The following is a 22,571-nucleotide window of genomic DNA, read 5'->3' on the forward strand; positions in this document are numbered from 1 at the left end:
CATGTGTGTGCATGTGAGGAGTGAGCATGCCTGTGGCATGTGCATGTTGAGTGTGTGTGGCACGTGCATGGCATGTGCGTGTTGGCTGCATTGTGTGGGCGTGTTGTGTATGCATGTGTGGCGTGTGCATGGGTCCGTGTGCACATGCTCACAGTGGCTCTGAGGGTCCGGTGAGCCCCACCTGTGTCTGGGAAACAGCCGATCCTGAGGAGCACAGGTCACAGCGCTGGCCCCGGGGGGCGACCTTGGCGTGAAGGTCAGCTGTCTCACCCCGAGCTGCTTCCCGTTTCCAGAGCCCCCTGCCCCACGCGGCCGCCAGCGCCCTGGGCGGGCAGCTGCAGTCCTACAGCGACGCCTGCGAAGCTCTGTCCCTCGTGGAAGTCACGCTGGGGTTTCTGAGCACGGCGGGCGAGGACCCGGACATGGACCTGACCGTGTACCTGCAGGACAAGCTGCGCATGGGCGACCAGACCGAGCAGGTGGCCAAGGTGGGTGTGAGCACACGGAGCGGGTGCTAGAGGGGGTGTGAGTACACGGAGCGGGTGGTGGGGGTGTGAGCGGAGGAGCGGGTGGTGGGGGTGTGAGCAGAGACGCGGTTGGTGGGGGTGTGAGCGGGTAGTGGGGTTGTGAGCAGAGACGGAGGTGGTGGGGGTGTGAGCGGAGGAGCGGGTGGTGGGGGTGTGAGCGGGTGGTGGGGGTGTGAGCAGAGGCGCGGTTGGTGGGGTTGTGAGCAGAGACGGAGGTGGTGGGGGTGTGAGCGGAGGAGCGGGTGGTGGGGGTGTGAGCGGGTGGTGGGGGTATGAGCGGAGGCGCGGGTGGTGGGGATGTGGGGGTGGTGGGGGTGTGAGTGGAAAGGCGGGACTGGAGGAAAGCCAGATGCACTCTGAGTGCCGCGTCCTGAGCCCCCTCCTCCCAGGCCCTGCACCTGCACCCGTGTCGGCTCCGCCACATCATCGCACTCTGGCAGCTTCTCTCTGCACACAAGTCTGAACAGCTGTTGCGCCTGCAGAAGGTAAGTCCGTCTCCTAGCCCTGTGGCTCCCTTCCCCCTCCGCAGCCTCCTCCCCCCCCCCGGCCTCCTCCCTCTCCATCCTCCTCCCCATCCTCCTCCCCAGCCTCCCCCCTCCCCAGCCTCCTCCCTCCCTGGCCTCCTCCCTCTCCATCCTCCTCCCCATCCTTCTCCCTCCTATCCTCCTCCCTCCCATCCTCCTCCCCATCCTCCTCCCCATCCTCCTCCCTCCCATCCTCCTCCCCGGCCTCCTCCCTCCCCATCCTCCTCCCCGGCCTCCTCCCTCTCCAGCCTCCTCCCCGGCCTCCTCCCTCCCCATCCTCCTCCCCTTCCTTCTCCCTCCTAGCCTCCTCCCTCCCCATCCTCCTCCCCGGCCTCCTCTCCATCCCCATTCCTCCTCCCCGGGCATCCGCCCTCCTCCACCCCGTCCTCCCCGGCATCCTCCCTCCCAATCCTCCTCCCCATCCTTCTCCCTCCTATCCTCCTCCCTCCTATCCTCCTCCCTCCCATCCTCCTCCCCGGCCTCCTCCCTCCTCATCCTCCTCCCCATCCTCCTCCCCCCCATCCTCCTTCCCATCCTCCTTCCTCCCATCCTCCTCCCCGGCCTCCTCCCTCCACATCCTCCTCCCCGGCCTCCTCCCTCCCCATCCTCCTCCCGATCCTCCTCCCTACCATCCTCCTCCCTACCATCCTCCTCCCAGGCCTCCTCCCTCCCCATCCTCCTCCCCGGCCTCCTCCCTCCCCATCCTCCTCCCCATCCTCCTCCCCCCCCATCCTCCTCCCCATCCTCCTCCCCGGCCTCCTCCCTCCCATCCTCCTCCTCCCGGCCTCCTCCCTCCCCATCCTCCTCCCTCCCATCCTCCTCCCCATCCTCCTCCCTCCCATCCTCCTCCCCGGCCTCCTCCCTCCCCATCCTCCTCCCCGGCCTCCTCCCTCCCCATCCTCCTCCCCATCCTCCTCCCTCCCATCCTCCTCCCAGGCCACCTCTTTCCCCATCCTCCTCCCCGGCCTCCTCCCTCCCCATCCTCCTCCCCGGCCTCCTCCCTCCCATCCTCCTCCCGGGCCACCTCCCTCCCCATCCTCCTCCCCATCCTCCTCCCTCCCATCCTCCTCCCCATCCTCCCCGGCCTCTCCCTCCCCATCCTCCTCCCCGGCCTCCTCCCTCTCCAGCCTCCTCCCTCCCCATCCTCCTCCCCATCCTTCTCCCCATCCTTCTCCCTCCTATCCTCCTCCCTCCCATCCTCCTCCCCATCCTCCTCCCCGGCCTCCTCCCTCTCCAGCCTCCTCCCTCCCCATCCTCCTCCCCATCCTTCTCCCTCCTAGCCTCCTCCCTCCTATCCTCCTCCCTCCCATCCTCCTCCCCATCCTCCTCCCTCTCCATCCTCCTCCCCGGCCTCCTCCCTCCCATCCTCCTCCCCGGCCTCCTCCCTCCCATCCTCCTCCCCATCCTCCTCCCCGGCCTCCTCCCTCCCCATCCTCCTCCCCGGCCTCCTCCCTCCCATCCTCCTCCCCATCCTCCTCCCTCCCATCCTCCTCCCCGGCCTCCCCTGAGCGTCCTCGGCTGCAGGAGCCCTTCAGGGAGATCAGCGCCAAGTACCAGGAGCGGCTCAGCCCCAGAAGCGCCAAGCACCTGCGCGCGTTCCTGAACCAGAGCTGCCTGGACGTCTTCCTCCTGGAGCTGCACGAGATGATCCTGCTGAAGCTGAAGAACCCCCTCACCGAGGCTGACTTCAAGGCCGACTGGAGGTAGGCGCCGCTCCTGCAGCCGGGTGCTGCCCCTGCTTCCCCGCGGACGCTGGGGGGCGTCTCCGGTGCAGGCTGGTGTCCGCCCGGGCGGGCGGAGCAGGCCCGCAGAGTCCCTGGTCTGGCCCTGCCAGGCGCTGGGCGTTGATGAAGCTGTGAAGTGGCTAACCCACGTGGCCCGCGGCGATGGCATTGCTACCCATGGCCCCGCGGGGGCTCCCGCCTGCTCTGCTGGGCCTTTTCAAAGTCACCGAGCCCAGTACCGGCTGACTGACGTCAGCTCTCCTGCTACCTGTCTGCTGCTGCTGTTCCCTTCCTCTGCTTCCCTGATGGATTCGATTTGAGAATTTGTCTTTACTGTTGAAAATATTACAGATGTCCCTGTTCCCATGGAGCCCGTTAGCCCCCGCCCCACACTCTAACTCATTTCCCGTTATGTGTGTGGGTAGACCTGTGTGCACTGGTATCTGTGAAGTTTTAAAAATTCTCAACTGAGAGTATTTGTTGATTTTATTTATTTATTTATTTATTTATTTATTTATTTATTTTAGAGAGGGAGGGAGGGAGAAGAAGGGAGATGAGAGAGAAACATCAATCGGTTGCCTCTCTACACACCCCAGTTGGGGATCAAGCCCTCAGCCTGGATATGTGCCCTGACTGGGGATCGAACCCAAGACCTTCCGGCACCTGGGACGATGCTCCGAGCCACTGACACATATGGCCAGGGCCATGCCAGATTTTTAAAAAATTATTATTATTTTTAAATTTCTTTATTGATTAAGGTATCACAAATTTGTCTGAATCCCCCATTCCCATCCCAAACCCCTCCCCACGTATACCCCTACCCCCCTGTTGTCTGTGGCCACTGGTTAGGCCCGTATGCATGCACACAAGTCCTTTAGTTGATCACTCCTCCTTTTCCCCACCCTCGCTCCCCTCCCTCTGAGGTCTGACAGTGATGCTGAGTTTCTGGACTTGGTGTAGAGACAGGAGCCCGCTCCTGGGCCCCACGGTGCTTTTTCACACGACGCAGGCTCTGCCGTCTGTGTGGCAGGTCACGTCACACACGTGGGAGGCGGGCGCACTAGAACCTCAGGCCGGGCTCCTGGTCCCCACGGACCCACTCGCCGAGGGTGGCCTGTGGGTGACCCCCACTTCCTGGTTGCAGGAGAGGGGAGCCGCGGATGGAGGGGACGGATGAAGGAGGGGCCGATGATGGAGGGCCTGAGGGCGTCTGCAGTCTGGTCTAAGTGCCGCTCTGTCCCTTGGTCTTCCAGCCTGAGAGACACCCTAGTCAGTTACATGGAGACGAAAGAAGGCGACATCCCCCCCGAGATGGAGGCTCAGTTCCCGGAGGACATACTGCTCTGCCACTGCGTCTCTGCGTGGAAAACGGCGGCTGTGCTGAAGCGGGCCCGGCAGACGAGATAGAGCCCACCCTCAGGGGCTCCGTGTCCTCGTCTGTCCGTCCGTCCGAGGAAGGAGCAGACCTGGGCTTTGAAACTGGGAATGCACGGTGTCGGTGCGGCGTGGCTCCGGCTGCAGCCTGGCACCGCTGGGGGAGCACTGCCCGGCGCTCTGCCCGGTCAGCGGGACCCCGGTGACCTCGGTCCCTGCGGTCTCAGCCGAGGCATAAGCAGACTCAGGAAGGACACGAGGCCGTGAAGTTTCCAGAAAAGTGCCCGAGGACTCTGGTCCCTGCCCTGCCCTCGTCCTGCTGTCACTGGAAGTGAGGTGCCAGGGGCCTCAGGACTACTTCCCACTCCGGGGGGCCCGGCACCCACGGCCACGGCCACAGCCACAGCCGTGGACAACTCAGGGAAAGACCTTCGTGCACATTCCAGGAGCGAGGGAGGCCCCAGCTCGCAGGCGGGCCCGTGGGGATGAGAGCCACACGGCAAGAGCCGGCTCCGCCCTCGGCCCCCACCGGCTGCAGGTGCCCCGCGTGGCCACTCCGGTGCTTGGTGAGCGGGCAGTGACCCAGCCGCCCTCCTCTGCCCGCACTCGGCCCTCGGATCCTGCAAAGGCCCTCCATGCCGTCCGCACCCGGGGGTGGGGGCCACTTCAGTCAGGGAAGGGGGTTCCATGCACTAGCAGCTCCTGGATCCCCCAGGCCTGGAGTGACGCCGCCATGGTGGCCATCGGCGCCACGCAGGCTCCTCACGGCGCCACGCAGGAGCCGAAGGCCCTCCTCCTCTGGGGGCCGGGGCAGGGCTTTCTCCCCACTTTTATGAAGGGTTTTATTAAGACTTTGTACGCTGTGCTTTCAAAGCCTTAACTGCCATTGCCCAGCACTGTCTGGTTTGCCTCTGGCCCAGCACACACAAATGTAAGTTTGTTTAATAAACGTGGGTTTGGATCAAGCCAGAGTCCTCTGAGGGGCAGGCCCTGCCTTCGGCCGGCGCCCTCCACTCGCTGGGGGCGGGCTCTGCTCGCTCTAGAGCTGCCCATCCCGGGGAAACGGAGCCCGGCTCAGCACGAGGGTGAAGCCCTCGGGCAGGAGGACGGCAGGGGCTGCGCTGCCCGAAGCAGGAGCCTGGGCCTCAGAGGGTGCCCTCCAGCCCTGGCCTGGGCAGGAGTCCGGCTCGCAAAGGACTGTGCCCTCCCCTGGGAACGTCCCGGCAGACACTGGGACTGAAGCCTGGTGAAGGCAGGTGCCCGCCACGGGGTTCAGGGCGAGTCGCACCCGGAAACAGCAGAGGTGGGCGGTGCTACGGCTCCCTGCGGGAGGGAGGGCTGCAGCAGCCTGGGCGCCAGGAGATGGGGCAGGGCCCAGGATGTCTGAGCAGCGGGTGGGTTCTTGCCCTGGCCGGTGGCTCAGTGGTTAGAACCTCCTGCCGGGAATCAAGGGCTCCACCCTGGGAGGCGCTTATGGGAAGCAACCAATCCATGTCTCTCTCCTCGCCCCACTCTTTCTAACAAGTCAATGGGAAAGAGCCAGCGGTGAGATTAAAAAACAAACATACGGCCCCTTCACCACTCCTGCCTGCCCCGCCCCGTTCCTTTGCAAATGAAAGTCTACGCTTCCTGCTGTCCCTGGCGGCCAGCGCGGGGCTCTCCGGTGCATCTGTGGGTCCGTGTGACGTTCCCGCCGGGCCCCGAGCCCCACGGCCGCCTCCCTCCGCGGGGCGGGGCGGGGCGGGGCGGTCCACGCGAGGCCGGCGCCCCGTGCGCCCTCCAGCCACCAGGCGGCGCCGTCCGCCGAGCCCCGCCCCAGGCGGCCCCACCAAGCGCCTCCACAGGAAACCGGAAGTGACGCACGCGGAAGGGACGTCGGGCTGTGCCATGGCCCAGGAAGCGATTGGGCCGCCGCCCGAGGAAACCCTGTCGCTCTGGAAACGGTAATGAAGCCGGGGAACGAGCAAGACCTTAGGGCTGAAGCGATGCCGCCCCCCGCGGCCCCGCCAACCTCGGGGTCCCCGGCTTTGGGGCGGCGGGTCACCGGCCGGCTTCGGGAGCGGGACCCAAGGGCCTTCGGGAACTGAGTGGGCGGGGCGGCGGCGCGCGTTTCCCGCGCGTCCGGGTCGCGGAGAGGGGGCGGGGGCGGCCGGAGGGGGCGGGGCATCAGGGGGCGAGGTAGTCTCAGGGGCGGGGCGGCCGGAGGGGCGGGGCAGCGGGGCAGCGGGGGCGGGGCATCAGGGGCGGGGCGGCCGGAGGGGCGGGGCATCAGGGGGAGTTGAGGGGCGGGGCATCAGGTGGAGTGGAGGGGCGGGGCATCAGGTGGAGTGGAGGGGCGGGGCAACGGCGGGAGCGGGGCATCAGGGGGCTAGGTAGTCTCAGGGGCGGGGGCGGCCGGAGGGGGCGGGGCATCAGGGGGCGAGGTAGTCTCAGGGGCGGGGGCGGCCGGAGGGGGCGGGGCATCAGGGGGCGAGGTAGTCTCAGGGGCGGGGCGGCCGGAGGGGCGGGTGGGCGGGGAAGCGGGGGCGGGGCATCAGGGGGAGTGGAGGGGCGGGGCATCAGGGGGCGGGGCATCAGGGGCGAGGTAGTCTCAGGGGCGGGGCGCCCGGAGGGGCGGAGCCCGACTGCCCGCTGCACGGGTCCGCCCTCAGGGAGCAAGCCCTGCTGAAGGCCCGCGTGGTGGACCAGGACACCGAGGCGTGGCAGCGGGACCCCGCCTTCGCGGGGCTGCAGAGGGTCGGGGGCGTGGACGTGTCCTTCGTGAAGGGCGACAGTGTCAGAGCCTGCGCCTCTCTCGTGGTGCTCAGCTACCCTGAGCTGGAGGTAACGGTGGGGCCGGGCAGGCGGTGCTGGCCAGGCAGCCCCGCTGGGCTCGGGGACGGGAACACGGTGTTTTGTAGGATTTCGTTAATAGGTTGGGGGGTCTGCGACAAAAACGAGGAGACATCTTAGACTCCCTTTCTCAGTGACCCGCAGGGACACATCCCAAGTTGCCCAAGCTGGAAATCTGTCTTCCCAGACCACTCCCCTCCGTCACAGACTGGCTCCATTTAAAAACATGTTTTTATTGATTTCAAAGAGCGAGGGAGAGGTCGAAACAGCAATGATGAGAATCTGATCGGCTGCCTCCTGTACCTCCCAACTAGAGATCACGCCCGCCACCTGAGCACATGCGCAGGGCGGGAATCGAACCGTGACCTCCTGGTTCATAGGTTGGCACTCAACTGCTGAGCCGCGCCGGCCGGCCGGGCCACTGGCTCCATTTCCAGCGTTTCTTTCTGCATCCTCCCGCTGGCTGGCCCCAGTCCCCCTGTCCATCCCCGCCGCGCGCGCCCGCCCTCCTGCCGGTGAACGCAGGGTCTTCGCTGGGCCCCTGCTGCCAGCAGAGCTGTTTCCTAAAAAGCAAGTGTGGTCAGGGCACACCCGTCCACGTGAGACCCTGCTGGTGCCTCCGCTTGCTGACACGGGGCGAAGGCCCCTCACTGTCTGACCTCAGCTCAGCCATTCCCTCTCCGCCCCCTCCGAGGACTCTGGACCCCCCAGGCGGACCCCGCTGCCCGCTGCCTGCCCTTCGCTGCGACGCTTCCTGTCCGGGAGCATCCTCCCCCTCTCTGAGGTTCTCTGGTGACGCCCCTCATCCCACAAGACCAGGAGTTGCTCCCAGCACCCCCTCTTTTCTCTCTCTGTCTCTCTGTCTCTCTCTCTCTCTCTCTCTCTCTCTCTGGAATGGGATTAGCCTGTCCCACCTGCCGTGTGGTCCTGTCCCCCAGCCACGGCCTGGGCTCCGAGCTCCCGGCCCTGGAGAGAAGACGGGAGTGGCTGCGGGAAGGAGGGGATGAGCGGAGGATCTGCAGGCCCAGCTCAGGGAGCCGTGGCTAAGGAAGAGCGAGGGGAGGGCTTCCCCCCTGCCCTCCGCCTCCCGCAGGCCGCGCCCTCCCGCCTCAGTCAGAACCCAGCAGGAGTGTGCCCGCACCTGCTCTGTGCTGAGGTGGGCAGCGGCCAAGGCTGCCCTCAGAGCCCTGGTCAGTGTGGAGCTTGGCCTGGGGGAAGGGCACGGGCTGCCTGGCTGCCCACCTGGCTCTGCCCCGCCCCCTTCGCCCCAGGCTCCGCCCCCTTTCCTCCCGTGGACGGAGAGCACCTGCGCCCGGAGCTGAGCTGAGCTGAGGCCATGCGCCCGGAGCAGCAGGCACACCCGCACGCCCGCCATAGATGCGTCAGCCTCGGGATTCTGGCTTCCCCAGACCCGTCCCGTGTTCCATCACCCCATCTCCGCTGCCTCGATCTCGGGCCATGCCGGGCAGCTGTCCTCGGTGCTGGGTTGCCGGCCCCGCCTCCATGTGTCTCCCCCTGACCGAGGCGCTCGGGGGCCTCATCCCGTGTCCTCTGGTCACCCAGCACGGGCACGGGGCCTGCTGCTGCCCGCAGTCAGCTGCCTGTGGGCTCAGGCTAGCCGGGGGTCTTGGGAAAGTGGCCCGTGGCCCCCAACGCGGGCGAGATCTGCAGCCTCCGTGGGCAAATCCTCAGGCCGAGGGCCGTGGTTGCCGGGGCCGGCATGGGGCGGAGGGGCAGTGATGGCTGACCGGGCAGGGTTATTGGAGCCTGGAGGACATGCAGGCCCTCAGCCCCGGTGCAGGGTCCCTGTGCGGGAGCAGGTCCGGCACCGTGCTGACCAGGAGTGACGGGGCTGTGTGCTGTCCATCCGGGAGCCCTGACTGCCGTTGCCCAGCCCCTGTCCCCACTCTCCCACCTGCCCTTGTCCCCTGGGCCTCCCCATCGGCCTGGGCTCCGGCTCACAGGTCGCCTCCCCAGCCCACCCACAGGGCGCTCGCCTCCCGGACAGTGAGGCAGGGAGGGGCGTGGCGAGGGGGGGGGCTGCAGAGGAGGGATCCCCAGCCGAAGGCAGCGGCCGGACTGGCTCCCGCACAGGTGCTGTATGAGGACAGCCGCCTGGTCCACCTGACGGCCCCCTACCTGTCCGGCTTCCTGGCCTTCCGGGAGGCGCCCTTCCTGGCAGATGCCGTGCGGCGGCTGCGGGAGGAGGCGCCCAGCCTCGCGCCCCAGGCAGGTGCCCCGGGGCCCGCCTGCGTGGGACGCCTGGCGCTTCCTGGAGGAGGCGCTCTGCCCGGAGGGCGGGGGAGGACCTCAAAGCCTGGGCCTCCTGCCCCCAGACCACCCGGCCATGGCAGCACCACTGACCGCCCTTCCCCGTGGCTCTTCCAGGTCCTCCTGGTGGATGGAAACGGGGTGCTCCACCCCCGAGGTGATCCTGCTCCCGAGAGGTGGCGGGAGGGCTGGGGGGCTCAGGTTGCCTGCGTGCACCCCAGCTGGGCGCTGGCAACTCCTTTGTCTCTTGTTGGGACCCGCCAGAAAGTCCCTTCCCTTCACCCCGTCCCGCCTGCCCCACGGCCGAGCTCAGCCGCCTGTCCCACTGGTGGCCTCCTGCAGCCTGAGGTGCTGGCCCTGAACCGGGCAGCGTGCCCCCGACGCTGGGACTCGGTCAGAGAGCGGGGAGGGTGGGGGCCTGGGCTGCTTCACCCTCAGATTGGAAGTGGGGGGGTCGGGCGGCAGAGTGGGGAGCACACCATCCTGGAGGCCGGCCCGGGACCCTCGGGCCTGCCTGACAGGGATCCCAGCACAGCAACTGGGCCACCTGGCAAGGCCCCGAGTGTCAGGGGAACCGTCGGGCAGAGACCCAGAGGCTGAGGTGGCCACAGAGGGGAGGCAGGGGGAGGGGCCACGGGTCAGGGGGGCCTGGAGTCCGTCCCTCAGCTCGAGGCCCCTGCCGCCCCTGCCCCGCTTGGCTCATTGCCCCCCCCCCCCCCCCAGGCTTCGGGGTGGCCTGCCACCTGGGCGTCCTCACAGACCTGCCCTGCGTCGGGGTGGCCAAGAAGCTGCTGCAGGTGGACGGGCTGGAGAAGGACGCCCTGCACCAGGACCAGGTGTGCCCCCCCCACCCCCGTCCCTGCTGAGGCTCAGGAGCACCCCGTCTCCCTGTGGGTGCGGGGACTTCGCAGCCCCCTCTCCCAGCTCCCCGCCCGGCCTCTCCGTGCTCTGCCCTGGGCAGCACCAGGACGGGGAGGGGGGCCGGGGGGACGAGACCGCGGGCGGCACTGGCTCCCTCTGGGAAGGCGCCGGGTCGGCACGCGTCTCGCTGGGGGCAGCCCTGCGTCTGCGTGGGCCGTGGGCAGGGACCCCGCCTTCCCAGGGGCCACGGCCGCCCCCAGGACCGTCCTCGGGTAGAAGCAGACATGCCAGGTTCCTGGCAGGAGCGAAGGCCGTGGCAGGAGCAGCCTCCAGCGCGGTGCCGCCTTCGCCCTGAGCCGGGAGGGGGCCGCGCTCCGAGGGCCGCCAGGGCCCTCGCCGGGCAGGTCGCTCCCGGTGCTCCGGGCCCGCCCGCCGCTCCGGCTGTGAAGGGACCGTGTCCTGTTCCCCAGATCCGCCTCCTGCGCGCCGGCGGCGACTCCTTCCCGCTGACCGGCCGCTCCGGGGCCGTGCTGGGCCGGGTGAGTGCCCCCGGGGACGGGCAGCAGGGCCCCAGGTCAGCACCACGGCCTGCACCCCCCCCCTGGCTGGCGCAGCCGGCAGAGCGGCCCACCCGTCCCCGGGCACTGACCCCCCAGGTCCCTCCTGCACCCAGGACAGCCCCCGACCCCCTCCGGCCCCAGGCCTCCCTCCCTGACCCCCTCCCGCCCCAGGCCTGACCCCTCCCTGACCCCCTCCCGCCCCAGGCCCTTCGGAGCCACGACGGCAGCTCCAAGCCGCTCTACATCTCCGTGGGCCACAAGATGAGCCTGGAGACGGCCGTGCGCCTGACCCGCAGCTGCTGCCGGTTCCGGGTCCCAGAGCCCGTGCGCCAGGTGGGTGGGCGGCTCACCCAGGCCCGGCTCCGCCTCTGCCCCCGCGCCCGGGCCACCACCCCTTCCCGGGCCCGGGCCCCTGGCTGCAGCATGCGGAGCGGCCTCCAGGTGGCAGCACAGCCCCCACTGAGGGCCTAGCTCCGTGGCTGGGAGCGCTCCTGGGTGCGGTGGTGGCCCTGCTCCAGGGGCCTGTCCTGCCCCACCGCTGTGGGACGGGAACTGCTCCCGACCGTCCTCCGCACGTCCGCCTGCCGCTCCCACTGGAGAGGCCTGGGGCCCGGGCGCGGCTGGGCCCTCGGGGAAGGGGTTTCCCAGGGACCTTGGCTCAGGCCGCTCCACCTAAGGGTGCTGTTGGCTGCGAAGCCAGGGGAGCCGAGTGGCTGCAGCTGAAACGGGGACCTGGATCCCACCTTAGGCCGCGTCCCCCGGCTTTCTGGGGGAGCAGGTGGCGGGAGAGCTTTCCCAGAGGCCAGCTGGGGACCCAGCGCCTCTCGCACCCCTCTCCTCAGGCCGACATCCGCTCCCGAGACTTCATCCGCAGGACCCTGGGCGCCCCGCCCCCCGCCCCCGGGCGGGAGAGGTGAGCGCAAGGCTGCACCAGCGTCCTCAGCTGGGGTGCAGAGCATGGCTCCGTCCTCTGCTCTGAGCCTGGGCTCCCGGCGTGCGGCAGGCGCGGGGATGCCTAGCTGCTGGGTCCGCGGGGAGCCTCCGGGCGTGCGGCCCCCTCGGGCAGGGCGGGAAGCGGCCGGGCAGTGAGGAGCGGCTCGGGGAGCCTGGTCTCTGGTCTGGGCGCCCCTCCCCCGGCTCCCAGGGCAGGCCGGCCATCTGGGTGGATGCTGCCCCTCCATGTCCGCACCAGCAGGGCTCAGAGGCCAAAGGCGCGGCCCACGGGAGGCCCCGGAGGCCCCTCGGGTGAGGACAGGGCTCCCGCGGCCCACAGCCCCGGCCCCAGCACCCCCGCCGAAGCCCCAGCCCCAGGCGCCCAGGAGCAGTAGGACCAGAGCCGGTGCGGAGCCAGCCACGCCCTGAGAGAGCCGCCCGCCCGCCAGTCCGCCCGGCGCCTCCGTGGGCGGGACCGGCCCGGCAGCCGGCGGCGCGCTCCGCTCCGACTGGGACACGGCCGGGCGCCCGCTCCCGTGGCTGTGCTGTCCCCGCCGGTCCGTCCGTCCGCCGTCTCGGCACGGGGCCTGGCAGCCCGGTGATGCGGAGCCCTCAGCACAGACCCAGGCCGGGGCTTTCCCAGGGGTCCCGGGAGTCTGCTTTGTTCTAAAAGTGCCCACGTGGGTCTGGCCAGTGTGGCTCAGTGGTTGAGCATCCGCCTATGAAACCAGGAAGTTACAGTTTGATTCCCGGTCAGGGCACAGGCCTGGGTTTCGAGCCTGATTCCCAGTGGGGGGCGTGCAGGAGGCAGCCGATCCATGATGCTCATCACTGATGTTTCTCCCTTCCTCTCTGAAATCAATAAAAATAGATTTTGAAACAATAACCGCGCTCACAGCAGCTGGCGGGCGCGGTGTTACAGCTCTGCCCGTCGGCCCTGGTGCATCCGCCGCCGGCTGTTCGGGTTGAGCTCCGGGTGCCGTCACAGCAGCCCCCGGGGCCCCCCGAGCGGGTGGCGACGGCGTGGCCCGCGCGGGTGGGAGGGGTCTGACCGGGTTCCGTGGCTCCGGCCGGTGTGAGGGTTAAGCCTGACGAGGAGGCTGGAGGGTCCTGACCTTAAAGGGACCGGAGTTCCAGCTACAGCTCCGGGGGAGACCCACTGGGGGATGGAGGGCCCACAGACCTGGGCCTGGTGGTGCGGGGGGAAGTGGGGAGGGCACAGGTCTCGGCCTGACAGTGCGGGAGGGGGGTCACGGGGGTCGAGCAGGAGGGGGCCAGGAGCCCCGGAGGGGCCAGGTGGGTCTGGACCTGCGGGCGGCGTCGCAGGAGACAGACCCCGGGCTGCAGGAGGGAGGGCCTTCAGCGGCAGGTGCTGCCCACACGCTCGCCCTCTGCTCTGCCCTGCCCTCACCCAGACCCGTCCAGAGGGCCCGGGGGCCGGGTGGCGCCTGGCTCTTCCCGCAGAACTTAAAAATAGAGCCGAGACGCTGTCCGTCTCAGACCACACTGCCCGAGCCCGGAATAGCCTGAGCCCTTAATAATTCAGCCGGTCCAAAGATGGCGGCTCGGCCGGTGCCGTGTCCCACCCAGTCTCCCCCATTCCCAGGGGCTCCCGCAAGCACACCCACTGCCCCAGGCCCCTCGCCTCGGGACCCCCGCCTGCCCCCTCCCCTCGACAGTCCGGCATGGGGACACCCAGGGCCTCGCTGTCCCAAGGACCCTCCCCGCTGCACCCCTCCGGCCACAAACATCGGTCCCTTCGATCACACCCCCTCGGGCTCGGGGGTCCCAGCCCTCCAGGGCCTGGCCCAGTCCCGGCTGCGCTCCCCCCCCCCGCCCCCCCGGCCTGCTCCCCTGCCTCCGGGAGGGTCCCTAAAGGGAATCGGTGCTGCTGAGTGGGGTGGGTCCTGCCCTGCTGCCTGCCCGGCCGGCCCGGCTGGTGGTAATTAGCGGCCCGGGCACGGGCTGCACTGACCCCAAACGGACCGCCCGCCCGGGGACCAGGCGCGAGGTGTCGGGATGATGGATCGAGGGCGCCGTCCAGGTCACCGCCCGGGAGGCCGGGCGGCTTCGCGAAGGTCCCTGCGTCTGCGGGCCGCGCTGGGTGCTCGGAGCGGGACCCCCACCCAGCCATCGCGCCGTCCCGCTGGCCCCGCCCTCGGGCCCTGACCCCAGCCGCCCCGCTCCGCGCTCACCCCGGAGGCGGCAGGTCACTGGCACAGAGCCGCCGGCACACCCATGCCCTCGCCCGCGCCGTGTCCTCTGGTGGCTCCTGCGCGAGAGCCGGCCCCCCGGCCGCCCCGGGCCAGCGCCCGCGGCCCCGGGAAGCGGCTTCGGTCTGGTTTCTGAGCCTCAGGCACCGCGGCGCCCGCCAGCGGCTCCACGTGGGCCGCACGGTCCCGTGTGGTGACGTGAGGGTCCAGCGGGGTGGGGGCCCCCCGGGCGCTGTCCTCTGAGGCAGGAGGGGGGTAGGCATGAGGGACCGCCGTCCGTGGTGCTGAAGCCTGTGGGGCTGGGAGAATGGGCTTCACTCCCCGACCACCCCGCCCCCCAGCCCCGCCCCGGGCAGCTGGGCGTGTGCAGGCCCCTCCCTCCGCCCGCCCGTTCTGGCTGGTGGGCCGGACTGGCCACTGCTGGGCTGGAGCGCGCGGGCAGGGTCCCTCGTGGCGGTCAGCACTGCCCACGCCCGGACGCCCATCCCTGAGGCCGGAAGCACCGCCTCCCCCAGCCCATCCGTGTCCGGCTTCTCCCCGGGCGGCACCGGGACCAGGCTCCGTGATGAGCTGCCCGTCCTGCTGTGGGCACAGACGCCGAGGGCGAGGGTCCGGTTGGCATACGCCACGGTCTCCGTGAAGGTGGCTCAGGGCCAGTAGGGCAGTGTCAGTGTCAGCTGGCCCTCCGTGTGGGCAGCCGGTACCTGAGCCTGGTGCAGGGTGGCCGCTGGGCCCAGCCGGCGGGGGTGGGGGCCGGCGGGGAGCGGGCAGCGGAGCGGGGGGCGGAGCGGCCACTGCAGTCCCCGGGCGCTCCCCCTGGCTCCCCCGCAGCCCCCTCTGTCCGTGTCCATCACGGCCAGCCTGGGAGGCACATGTGGGGACCGAGTCTGCGGCCGCATACCCTCCTCCTTGGCAGCCAAGAGGGACCGCTAACTGCGGGCCCGGGGCGGGGTGGGTGGGGGAGGGGGGTGGGGGAACGGGGGAGGGAGGGGGTGGGCCCAGGGGGAGCGGGGGCGGGGCCAGGCCCAGGGGGAGGCAGTGAACTCAGACCTGAGCTGTGAGACTTGGAGACAGTTTCTCAAAGCGTCTGAGCCTCAGTTTCCCCCCTGCAGAATGGGGCAGTCCATCCCGGGACTGTGGCGGGAGCGGGCGGTGCCCAGTGCAGACCCCAGAGCTCAGCGCGGGGCCCGCGCCCGACAGAGCTGCCCTCCCTGCGAGCCCACCCCTGCCTCCGGGGAGGGTGACTGGCAGCCGCCGAGCCTGCTGCTTGCTGATGGCACGGACATATGGCAGCTCGGGGGGGCGGGGGGGGGGGGGAGCTGCCGATGTGAGAGCAGCGTGTCCCGCTCAGTCCTACTGGAGCAAAACAAACACAACATGTGAGAGCAGAGGCGGCCGGGGGCGTGCACAGCGTGTGTGCGTGTGTGTGTGTGTGTGTGTGTGTGCGTGGCGCTGGGGCGCTGGGAGGGGGAACCGAGGCAGAGGCTCGGGGCTCAGGCCTGGCTTCCTGGCTTGGGGCTCTCAGCTCAGGGGTCCTCTGAGGCCACGTGACCCGTCCCCTCGCCGCTCTCCGGGGGGCGCTAGCTCCCGGCCGGGACCATAGAAATGCTCTTTCTTCCGAGAATCCAAAGCCACCTCCGTCAGCCAGACCACAGGCTCCGGCTGAGCCAGCTCCTGCTCTGAGCTGCGGGCGGACGAGGTGTGCACTGCAGGGGCAGCACCCCCAGCCAGGCCCTGCCAGACCCCCTTCGGGGGCCCTCCCGCTGCCGCCAGCCAGCAGCCCCTCCTCTTCCCAGGGCTCGGGCTGCTGCCATGGAACGAGGCCCTTCGCTGGCAGCCGCACGCATCCCGGGAGGGTCAGGGGCCCAGCGCCTGTGGCCCACCTCCAGGCGGCCAGCCCCAGGCCCCCTGCTCGCCACCTGCCTCCATGGTCAAGAAACTTCGAGACGGGCGGAGGGAGCCTGGGCTGGGGTGGCCCAGCGGGCGGGGAGCCGCCGTGAAGGGTGTGCACTGCAGGGTGTGCACTGCAGGGGGCAGCAGCCCGGCCCGGGGCCTGCCCGGTGGAGGGGCTGGAGCTGCGGCCGCTTCCCAGAGCCTGCAGGTGTCCTAGGAGCATGGCAGACCTGGGGCCTGTCTGTGGGGAGGGGCACGGGGGGGCTCCAGCAGCACCCCCACTTTGGACCTTCCCAGGGAGCTGCAGAATCCTGCCTGGCTGCTTCCAGACCGCGGGAGCCCAGCACCCTGGCCTGGCCTAGACCGGGGGCCCAGCCCACCCACACCCCCACCCACACCCCACCCCCCTCTGAGCTGTGTGAGCCCCGCGGCTGCTGGCTGGGCTCCCGTCGGCCTCCGCGGGCGTCTGCACCGGCACCGGCACCGCTGTGCACGGAGGTGTCGCTGCTGCCGGCAGATGGCCGCCAGTGAGCTCAGTGTGTGCGGGGGACGGAGCCATAGGAGCCTCCCGGGAGCGTGGGGGCCGAGAGGCAGCGGCTGCTGGGGAAGAGGGGAGACGGGGGCCTGGGTTCGGGCGCCGTCCCCTCCGGGCCCTGCGCCTCCCGGACGGCCTCCGTCCTCAGCTGGCAGAGGCCGCCCGCCAGGGCACGAGGGCGGGCGGGATGCCAGCTGCCTGCCAGAGCCGCGGGCACGTGGGCGAGGGCTGGGGTGGCGCGTGCCGGGCAGGTCACCGCAGCCGGCAGCCTCCGGGACCAGCTGCGGTCGGCAGGTCGTGGGGGCCGGCTCCGGGCAGGGTGCTGGCGGAGGCCCGCCTGGACCCGGCCCCCGGGACCCTGGACCGTGGGAGGGCCGGGAGGGCATGGGCCACAGACGCCCCGGAGAGCCTCACGGCACAGAGAGGCCTGGGCAGCCCCGGCCTTCCCGTTCGCAACGTTGGTGCGGGGGCCCCGGCTCTCAGCGCGGCTCCGGGGCCGGCCCAGCAGCAGGGAGAGCCTCCGCCCGTTAGGCGGGAGGGGCCCGGCTGGCGGCTGGGCTCTGCCCAGGCTTTCCTTCCCGCCCGCCACCCTTCCCTCCGCCCCCGCCGCCTGCTCCGGCCCCTCAGGTGACCTGCCCCCGGGCCTCAGAGGCGGCCTTCCGGGACCCGGCCGGTGCAGGTGCGGGGTGAGGTCCTCCTGGTGGGGTGGCGCCGGGAGAGAGGCAGGTGGGAGACGCAGGCTCCGTGCCCACGCCAGGCAGGCCCAGCCGCTGCCTCCGGCTCAGCAGCTGCCACAGGCTCCGGGTGGCTGCGTGGCCACGTGTCCCTGCCTCACTCCCCCCACCAAGGCGGAGCTGTGCCCCGTCCCGACTCCCTTGCAGCTCCAGGAGGGCCTGACGGGCCTCCAGCCAGTGGCCCAAGCAGAGGGAGTAACACCTGGAGGCTAACGACCCAACTCCGGTTCCTCTAGTTTCCGCCTCCTGCGCGAACGGGAGGGGGCGAGGGGGGAGGCGGGCAGGGCGCTCAGGCGGGAGCTGACAGATTGTGTGTGTGTGTGTGTGTGTGTGTGTGTGTGTGTGTGTACACGCGCGCAGAGGGGCGCCGGGCTCTCCAGGAGACACGCCCAGCCCAGCCCCGGGGGCGGGGGGGAAGGGGGGAGGGGCTGCCCATCTCCCGATGAGGATGAGCCTCACCTGGCGCCCAGGAGCGGGGCCGGGAGTGAGAGCGACGGCCGGTGCGGCAGACGGGGCCGGGCTCGGGTGCTCCCCGGACCACACGGCTCCCCAGCCTCCGAGCCCCCCGGCCCCCCCCCCGCGGCCTGGAAGGGGCGGCCACCCCCACGCGGGCAGCATCTCCGGAGCCACCGGGCCTGGGCCTCTCCGCCCGCTCTCGGGCACGGCCGCACCGGGCCACAGCCGGACCACAGCCGGACCACAGCCGGGCCACAGCCGGACCCACAGCCGGGCCACAGCCGGACCCACAGCCGGGCCACAGCCGGACCCACAGCCGGGCCCACAGCCGGGCCACAGCCGGGCCCACAGCCGGGCCACAGCCGGGCCACAGCCGGACCCACAGCCGGACCCACAGCCGGACCACAGCCGGGCCACAGCCGGACCACAGCCGGGCCACAGCCGGGCCACAGCCGGACCCACAGCCGGACCCACAGCCGGGCCACAGCCGGGCCACAGCCGGGCCACAGCCGGACCCACAGCCGGGCCACAGCCGGACCCACAGCCGGGCCACAGCCGGACCCACAGCCGGGCCACAGCCGGACCCACAGCCGGGCCCACAGCCGGACCCACAGCCGGGCCACAGCCGGGCCACAGCCGGACCCACAGCCGGGGCCACAGCCGGACCCACAGCCGGACCCACAGCCGGACCCACAGCCGGACCACAGCCGGGCCTCAGCCGGACCCACAGCCGGGGCCACAGCCGGACCCACAGCCGGACCCACAGCCGGGACCACAGCCGGACCCACAGCCGGGACCACAGCTGGACCCACAGCCGGACCCACAGCCGGGCCACAGCCGGACCCACAGCCGGGCCACAGCCGGACCCACAGCCGGACCCACAGCCGGGACCACAGCCGGACCCACAGCCGGACCCACAGCCGGACCCACAGCCGGGCCACAGCCGGACCCACAGCCGGGCCACAGCCGGACCCACAGCCGGACCCACAGCCGGGCCACAGCCGGGGCCACAGCCGGACCCACAGCCGGGCCACAGCGCCCCAGAGAGGTAGGTGGGGCCAAGGCCGCGAAGGGGAGGGGCCTGCCCCCAGGGGGGTAATCCTGGCCCGTCGGGGCGCAGGGCTGCTGGGCAGAGAGCAGCTGCTGCTCCCGGAGGCCGAGGAGCAGACGGTGCTGAAGGCGGGGAGGGCGCCGGAGCCGGAGCCGGAGCCGGGAAGAGGTGTCTGTCTGCCCGTCCACACTCCTGGGGGCCGGAGCGCCGGCTGCTGGGACTCTGAGCCGCGTGTCCAGCAGCACTTCCCTCCCGGGGGGCCTCGTGGGCCTGCTGGTCCCGGCGCAGGCGGGAGGGAGCTCCGGGACCGCTCCAGTCTGACCTGGGTGGGAGCTCCTGCCCCAGAGAAGCTTCCAGAAGTCCTTCTGCTCATCCCTCCCGGCCCATGTCCTCCCCGTTCTCCCCTCCTCCCCTCCGCCCCCCAGCCTTCTTAGAAATGAAGTCATCTGGAAAAATAATCAAAATAGAAAGAAAAAAAAGCTAAGAAAAGGGGATTTTTTCCTTTCGAACATTTGGCAAAACACCTCCCACACGAGGAGTGTCACGGCCCGGCCCGGCTCCGGCTGCGGCTGCGGCTGCGGCTCCGGCTGGGCCCGGCCCGGGAGCGCTGAGCGGCCGCCCCTGGCCCGGGAAGGCCGCCCGGGGAGCCCGCGCCAGGGGCAGGGCCCCGCTCGTGGCCGGCTCCGGAGTGAGTGCGCCCTGCTCCCCGCACGCCCGCCGGCTCCCCGGCTCATTTACCGTCGGCGCTCGGAGCTTCCAGGAAGCTCCCGGCTCCTGGCTCCCGCGGAAAAGCCGCCTCCGAGCCCCCAGCGCCCAAGCCTGGGCGTCCTGCAGACTCCCTGGCCCCGGGGCAGCCGTCCCCCCGCGACCTGCCCCTGCCCCGTCCGGGCCGATGGCTGGGGGACCTGAGGCCGGTGCCTTCTCCCTGAGGCGCGCCTCCGCCGGACGGAGCCACAGGGCCGTGCGCGCCCGCCTGCCCGGCCCTCCTGCCCCGGCCGCCGTCCATCTGCGTCAGACACACACACACACACACACACACACACACACACACACACATGCGTGCACAAGCACACACACGCACACACACACACACACGCGCGCGTACACGCGCACACACACGCGCGCGCGCACACGGCACCAGCCGGCCCTGCCCCCGCCCCCCTCTCCGGGGGGGGGGGGGTGCGCCTGTGGCTGAGGGGCTGGCGGTGATGGGCAGGGCCCCTGCTCCTGGAGGGACGCCGGCCTGAGGCCGTGGGGCCAGGTCTCATCGCGCCCGTGCCCGTGCCCGGGCGGGGCAGGTCCCCAGGGCGGCTACTGGCTCTGCACTCCGGGCCTCACCACGGGCAGCGGGAGGGGCTGCCCTCCCTCACCCTCCCTCGCCCGGGCCTGGCATCAGCAGCTCTGGCCTCCCGCCCGCCCTCAGCCTGAGCGGGCACCGCCTGGCACGGAGCCTGGCAAGGCAGGGGCCTGGGGTCGCCCGGGGGAAGCCTCCGTGGCCAGGGCTGTGCCAGGCGGCCCTGCAGGGACGGCTGCCACTTGGCAGGCCCGGGCGGCGCGGCCTTTGCCTGGTCCAGGCTCCTTGCTCTGAGCCCCAGGGGCCACGGATGCCCACGGTGGGGGTGGAGGCAGCACAGATGCCCAGGCCAGGACAGTGCAGCCTCTGCTGCGGACACACCAGGGACCTCGGACCTAGACCCGGGACCCAGACCTGCAGCCACGTCCAGGCCCGGGGAAGCCCAGCCTCTCCCCGCCCCGCTGCCGGGGGAAGCAGGGGTGCTGATCTGAGAGCTCCCGTCCCTCCGACTGCACCGGCAGCCTGGGCTTCTTGGAGAGCAGACTCTGCAGAGCCGGCCGAGCCGGAGCAGGGAGCCGGGGGCCGGGGGCCGGGGGCCGGGGCCCACCCACCAGTCCCGGTGCAGACAGAGCGGGCGGACCGGCTCCCGCGGTGCCGAGGCATGGTCGGCCGCAGACCGCGCTCCCTGACGTGACACCGTGGGAGCCGGGGCCTGGCCTCCGGGCCTGGTGCTGCCGGACCAGCTCCCAGAGACAGCACTGCAGCCCTGGCCCCGGCCCAGCCCAGGCCCCCCGCCCGCCGTTTCCACACCGCCCGGCTCCGGGCCACACTGAGCCCCGGGCGGGCCTTTGGGAGCACAGGGCGGCGTCCAGGCCCCTAGAGGGTGTGCAGGAGGGTCTCGGCGCCTCCCGGAACCCAGGGTGCAAGTCCACGTGTGTGTGTATGCGTGTGCTCGCACACGGGGAGGGGGGTTGAGTGTGCGAGCCGGGGGTGGGAGGCCCGTCCCTGTGCCTCTCCGTCCCCATGTCCCAGTGCCGGGGGGCAGGCAGCACCAGGCCGGGCGGGCGGCGGGAAGACAGTCCAGGGACACATGGCTTCCTTCACTCTTTACTGTGTAAAAATAAACTCACAACTCATGTCTCAGCAGAAAACGGGAGAAAGCGGGAGACCGGCGGGGACAGCGCTTCCCGGGGCGGCGGCGATGATGAAAACGGGGCACACCGATCCCTCCCTGACGGGCACGTACACGGCAGCACCCGCGGGCGCCCTGCTGGGCTTGGTTTTGGCAAATCGGACAACAGTGGGTGAGTCCTGGCCCTTCCTCGCCGCCGCCGCCGCCCGCTTCCCAGCAGCACTCGGGCCACGGACAGCCACGCACAGGGACACGCGACGAAGGGGGGAGAGAGGACACGGCACGCCCCGCCTGGAGCCACAGCCCGGCTGCCGCGAGGTCACACGGGATTCCATCCCCTTCCCGCGGACACCGCACAGCCTCACTCCTCAGCTCAGACCCAGGCCTGGCGCTCCGGCCCACTCACACCCCGTGCCCCGAGCTCGCCGGGGCCATGGCCCTCGCGCCAGCCTCTCCTCTCCCCCCGCTGCCAGGAGACGCCGTGGCCGGGGCCGGTGGCAGGGCCTCTGCCGTCGGGAAGGAGCGGGTCTGCCGACGGGAAGGGGACACGGAGCCCCCGGCCGGGCCTGGGTGGTGGCGGGAAGATAGTTTGAGTGGATCTGTAGTTTGTCCTTTTCTTTCATAAAAATACTCTTGTTTTGGTAATAAACTTTGTCTTCTACAGTAAGAGAAAGAACACCGCGTTATCAAAAGCAAGAAGGCTTACGATTCCAGTGGGATCTGAGGCCCGCCCGGGCGGGGCGCCCACAGTGCGTGATCTCGGGTAGGAAATGGCTGACCTGAGAAGGCGGGGTCAGTGGGGGCGGCGGTCCGATGGGGCGAGCGGTTAGACCTGTGGCCGCCCGGCCCTCAGGCCGCGCCACGTGTTAACACAGTGAGGGCGTCGAGGGCCGTGGCAGGGCTGGGGGGCGGGGGCGGGGCGGGAGCTCCATGTCGGTTTGGGGCCCCGGCACCCGGGGGCGCCGGGGGGCGGGGTGGACACAGACGTGGTGTCCGGATGCTCTGCCCATCGGGTTAGGGCAGAGGATGGCTTGTGGTCCTGAACGGACAGCTCCCAGCGCCCGCTGGGCAGGGGGTCTGGGGTCTGGGTCCCGGCCTCGGGGCGGGCGGGGCGCTGCCGAGAGCACCACACTGGGCCTGGCCTCCTGCCGCTGGGGGCGGGGCGGTCTGGTGGGGGGGCTTCCAAGCTCGCTCTCTCCCGTGCTCTAGCCTGTTCTCTCTACACGGCTCGGTGTGGGAGCGGGGAGGGGCCCCGTGCCCTCGCTTGCTTTCCCAGCGTTTTCGTAGCTACATGGATGGTCACAGACAAGGGGTGGCACTCGGCACAGAACACAGAACCGGAGAAGTCCATGCAGGCAGGGGACCACGTGGGACGGAGGAGCCGGGGACGCCACCCCGAGGGACATGCAAGCAGGAGGCCCCGCAGACCCGGCGCCGAGGCCTACGGCCGGACAAAGCACATGGTCAGAAGCCACTGCTGGCCACGGCAGCCTGGCGCGCCCCCCCCACGAGCGCGATGCATTGTGGGCTGGCAGTGGGCACCGTGCAGACGCCCAGGGACACGGACACAGACACCAACAAGACACACGGGTGCACTGGGTTCCACACAGTATGGGCCTGCGTTCAGGGGGCAGGCGCCCCGGGGGACGGGACGGGG

General features: G+C 70.6%; 2 protein-coding genes and 1 long non-coding RNA gene across 15 annotated transcripts in view; 2 read left to right on the plus strand and 1 right to left on the minus strand.

Moving 5' to 3' along the window:
- RNF213 (ring finger protein 213) overlaps positions 1-5,681 on the plus strand; it is a 73,318-nt gene extending 67,637 nt beyond the window's left edge. For both annotated transcript variants that reach the window (XM_036412165.2, XM_045572239.1), the window contains exons 63-66: positions 294-488; positions 917-1,012; positions 2,576-2,754; positions 4,029-5,681. In XM_036412165.2, the coding sequence (XP_036268058.1) occupies positions 294-488; positions 917-1,012; positions 2,576-2,754; positions 4,029-4,182 (624 nt within the window). In that variant the 3' untranslated portion in view covers positions 4,183-5,681. The remainder of the gene's footprint in view (positions 1-293; positions 489-916; positions 1,013-2,575; positions 2,755-4,028) is intronic.
- LOC123651290 lies at positions 214-21,425 on the minus strand. Its single transcript, XR_006739912.1, has 3 exons — positions 21,294-21,425; positions 7,187-7,189; positions 214-226 (listed from the first exon to the last, which is right to left on the minus strand). It is a non-coding gene; the product is annotated as an uncharacterized LOC123651290 (long non-coding RNA).
- On the plus strand, positions 5,976-12,341 carry ENDOV (endonuclease V). Of its 12 annotated transcripts, none has more exons than XM_045572299.1 (9): positions 5,976-6,092; positions 6,801-6,972; positions 9,076-9,214; positions 9,370-9,409; positions 9,976-10,088; positions 10,584-10,652; positions 10,878-11,006; positions 11,516-11,586; positions 12,279-12,334. In XM_045572299.1, the coding sequence occupies exons 1-9, from the start codon at positions 6,037-6,039 to the stop codon at positions 12,315-12,317; spliced, it is 828 nt and encodes a 275-aa protein (XP_045428255.1). In that variant the 5' UTR covers positions 5,976-6,036; the 3' UTR covers positions 12,318-12,334. The 12 variants fall into 12 exon arrangements, with proteins under 12 accessions (XP_045428255.1, XP_045428251.1, XP_036268233.1 ...); XM_045572295.1 differs by lacking the exon at positions 12,279-12,334 and adding an exon at positions 11,866-12,260 and having other exon boundaries at positions 10,584-10,653; positions 10,856-11,006; XM_036412340.2 differs by lacking the exon at positions 12,279-12,334 and adding an exon at positions 11,866-12,257.
- Positions 21,426-22,571: the final 1,146 nt, after the last annotated feature.

This window comes from Pipistrellus kuhlii, unplaced genomic scaffold, assembly GCF_014108245.1.
Source record: "Pipistrellus kuhlii isolate mPipKuh1 unplaced genomic scaffold, mPipKuh1.p scaffold_m20_p_44, whole genome shotgun sequence".
In the NCBI taxonomy this organism is placed as follows: Eukaryota; Metazoa; Chordata; class Mammalia; order Chiroptera; family Vespertilionidae; genus Pipistrellus; species Pipistrellus kuhlii.

Bases quoted from the DNA above. Each gene is read 5' to 3' on its own strand.
- ENDOV (XM_045572295.1), top strand. From the start codon at position 6,037: ATGGCCCAGGAAGCGATTGGGCCGCCGCCCGAGGAAACCCTGTCGCTC. The intron at 6,093-6,800 runs GTAATGAAGCCG...GTCCGCCCTCAG, and splicing joins ACCCTGTCGCTCTGGAAACG to GGAGCAAGCCCTGCTGAAGG. The intron at 10,089-10,583 runs GTGTGCCCCCCC...CCTGTTCCCCAG, and splicing joins ACGCCCTGCACCAGGACCAG to ATCCGCCTCCTGCGCGCCGG.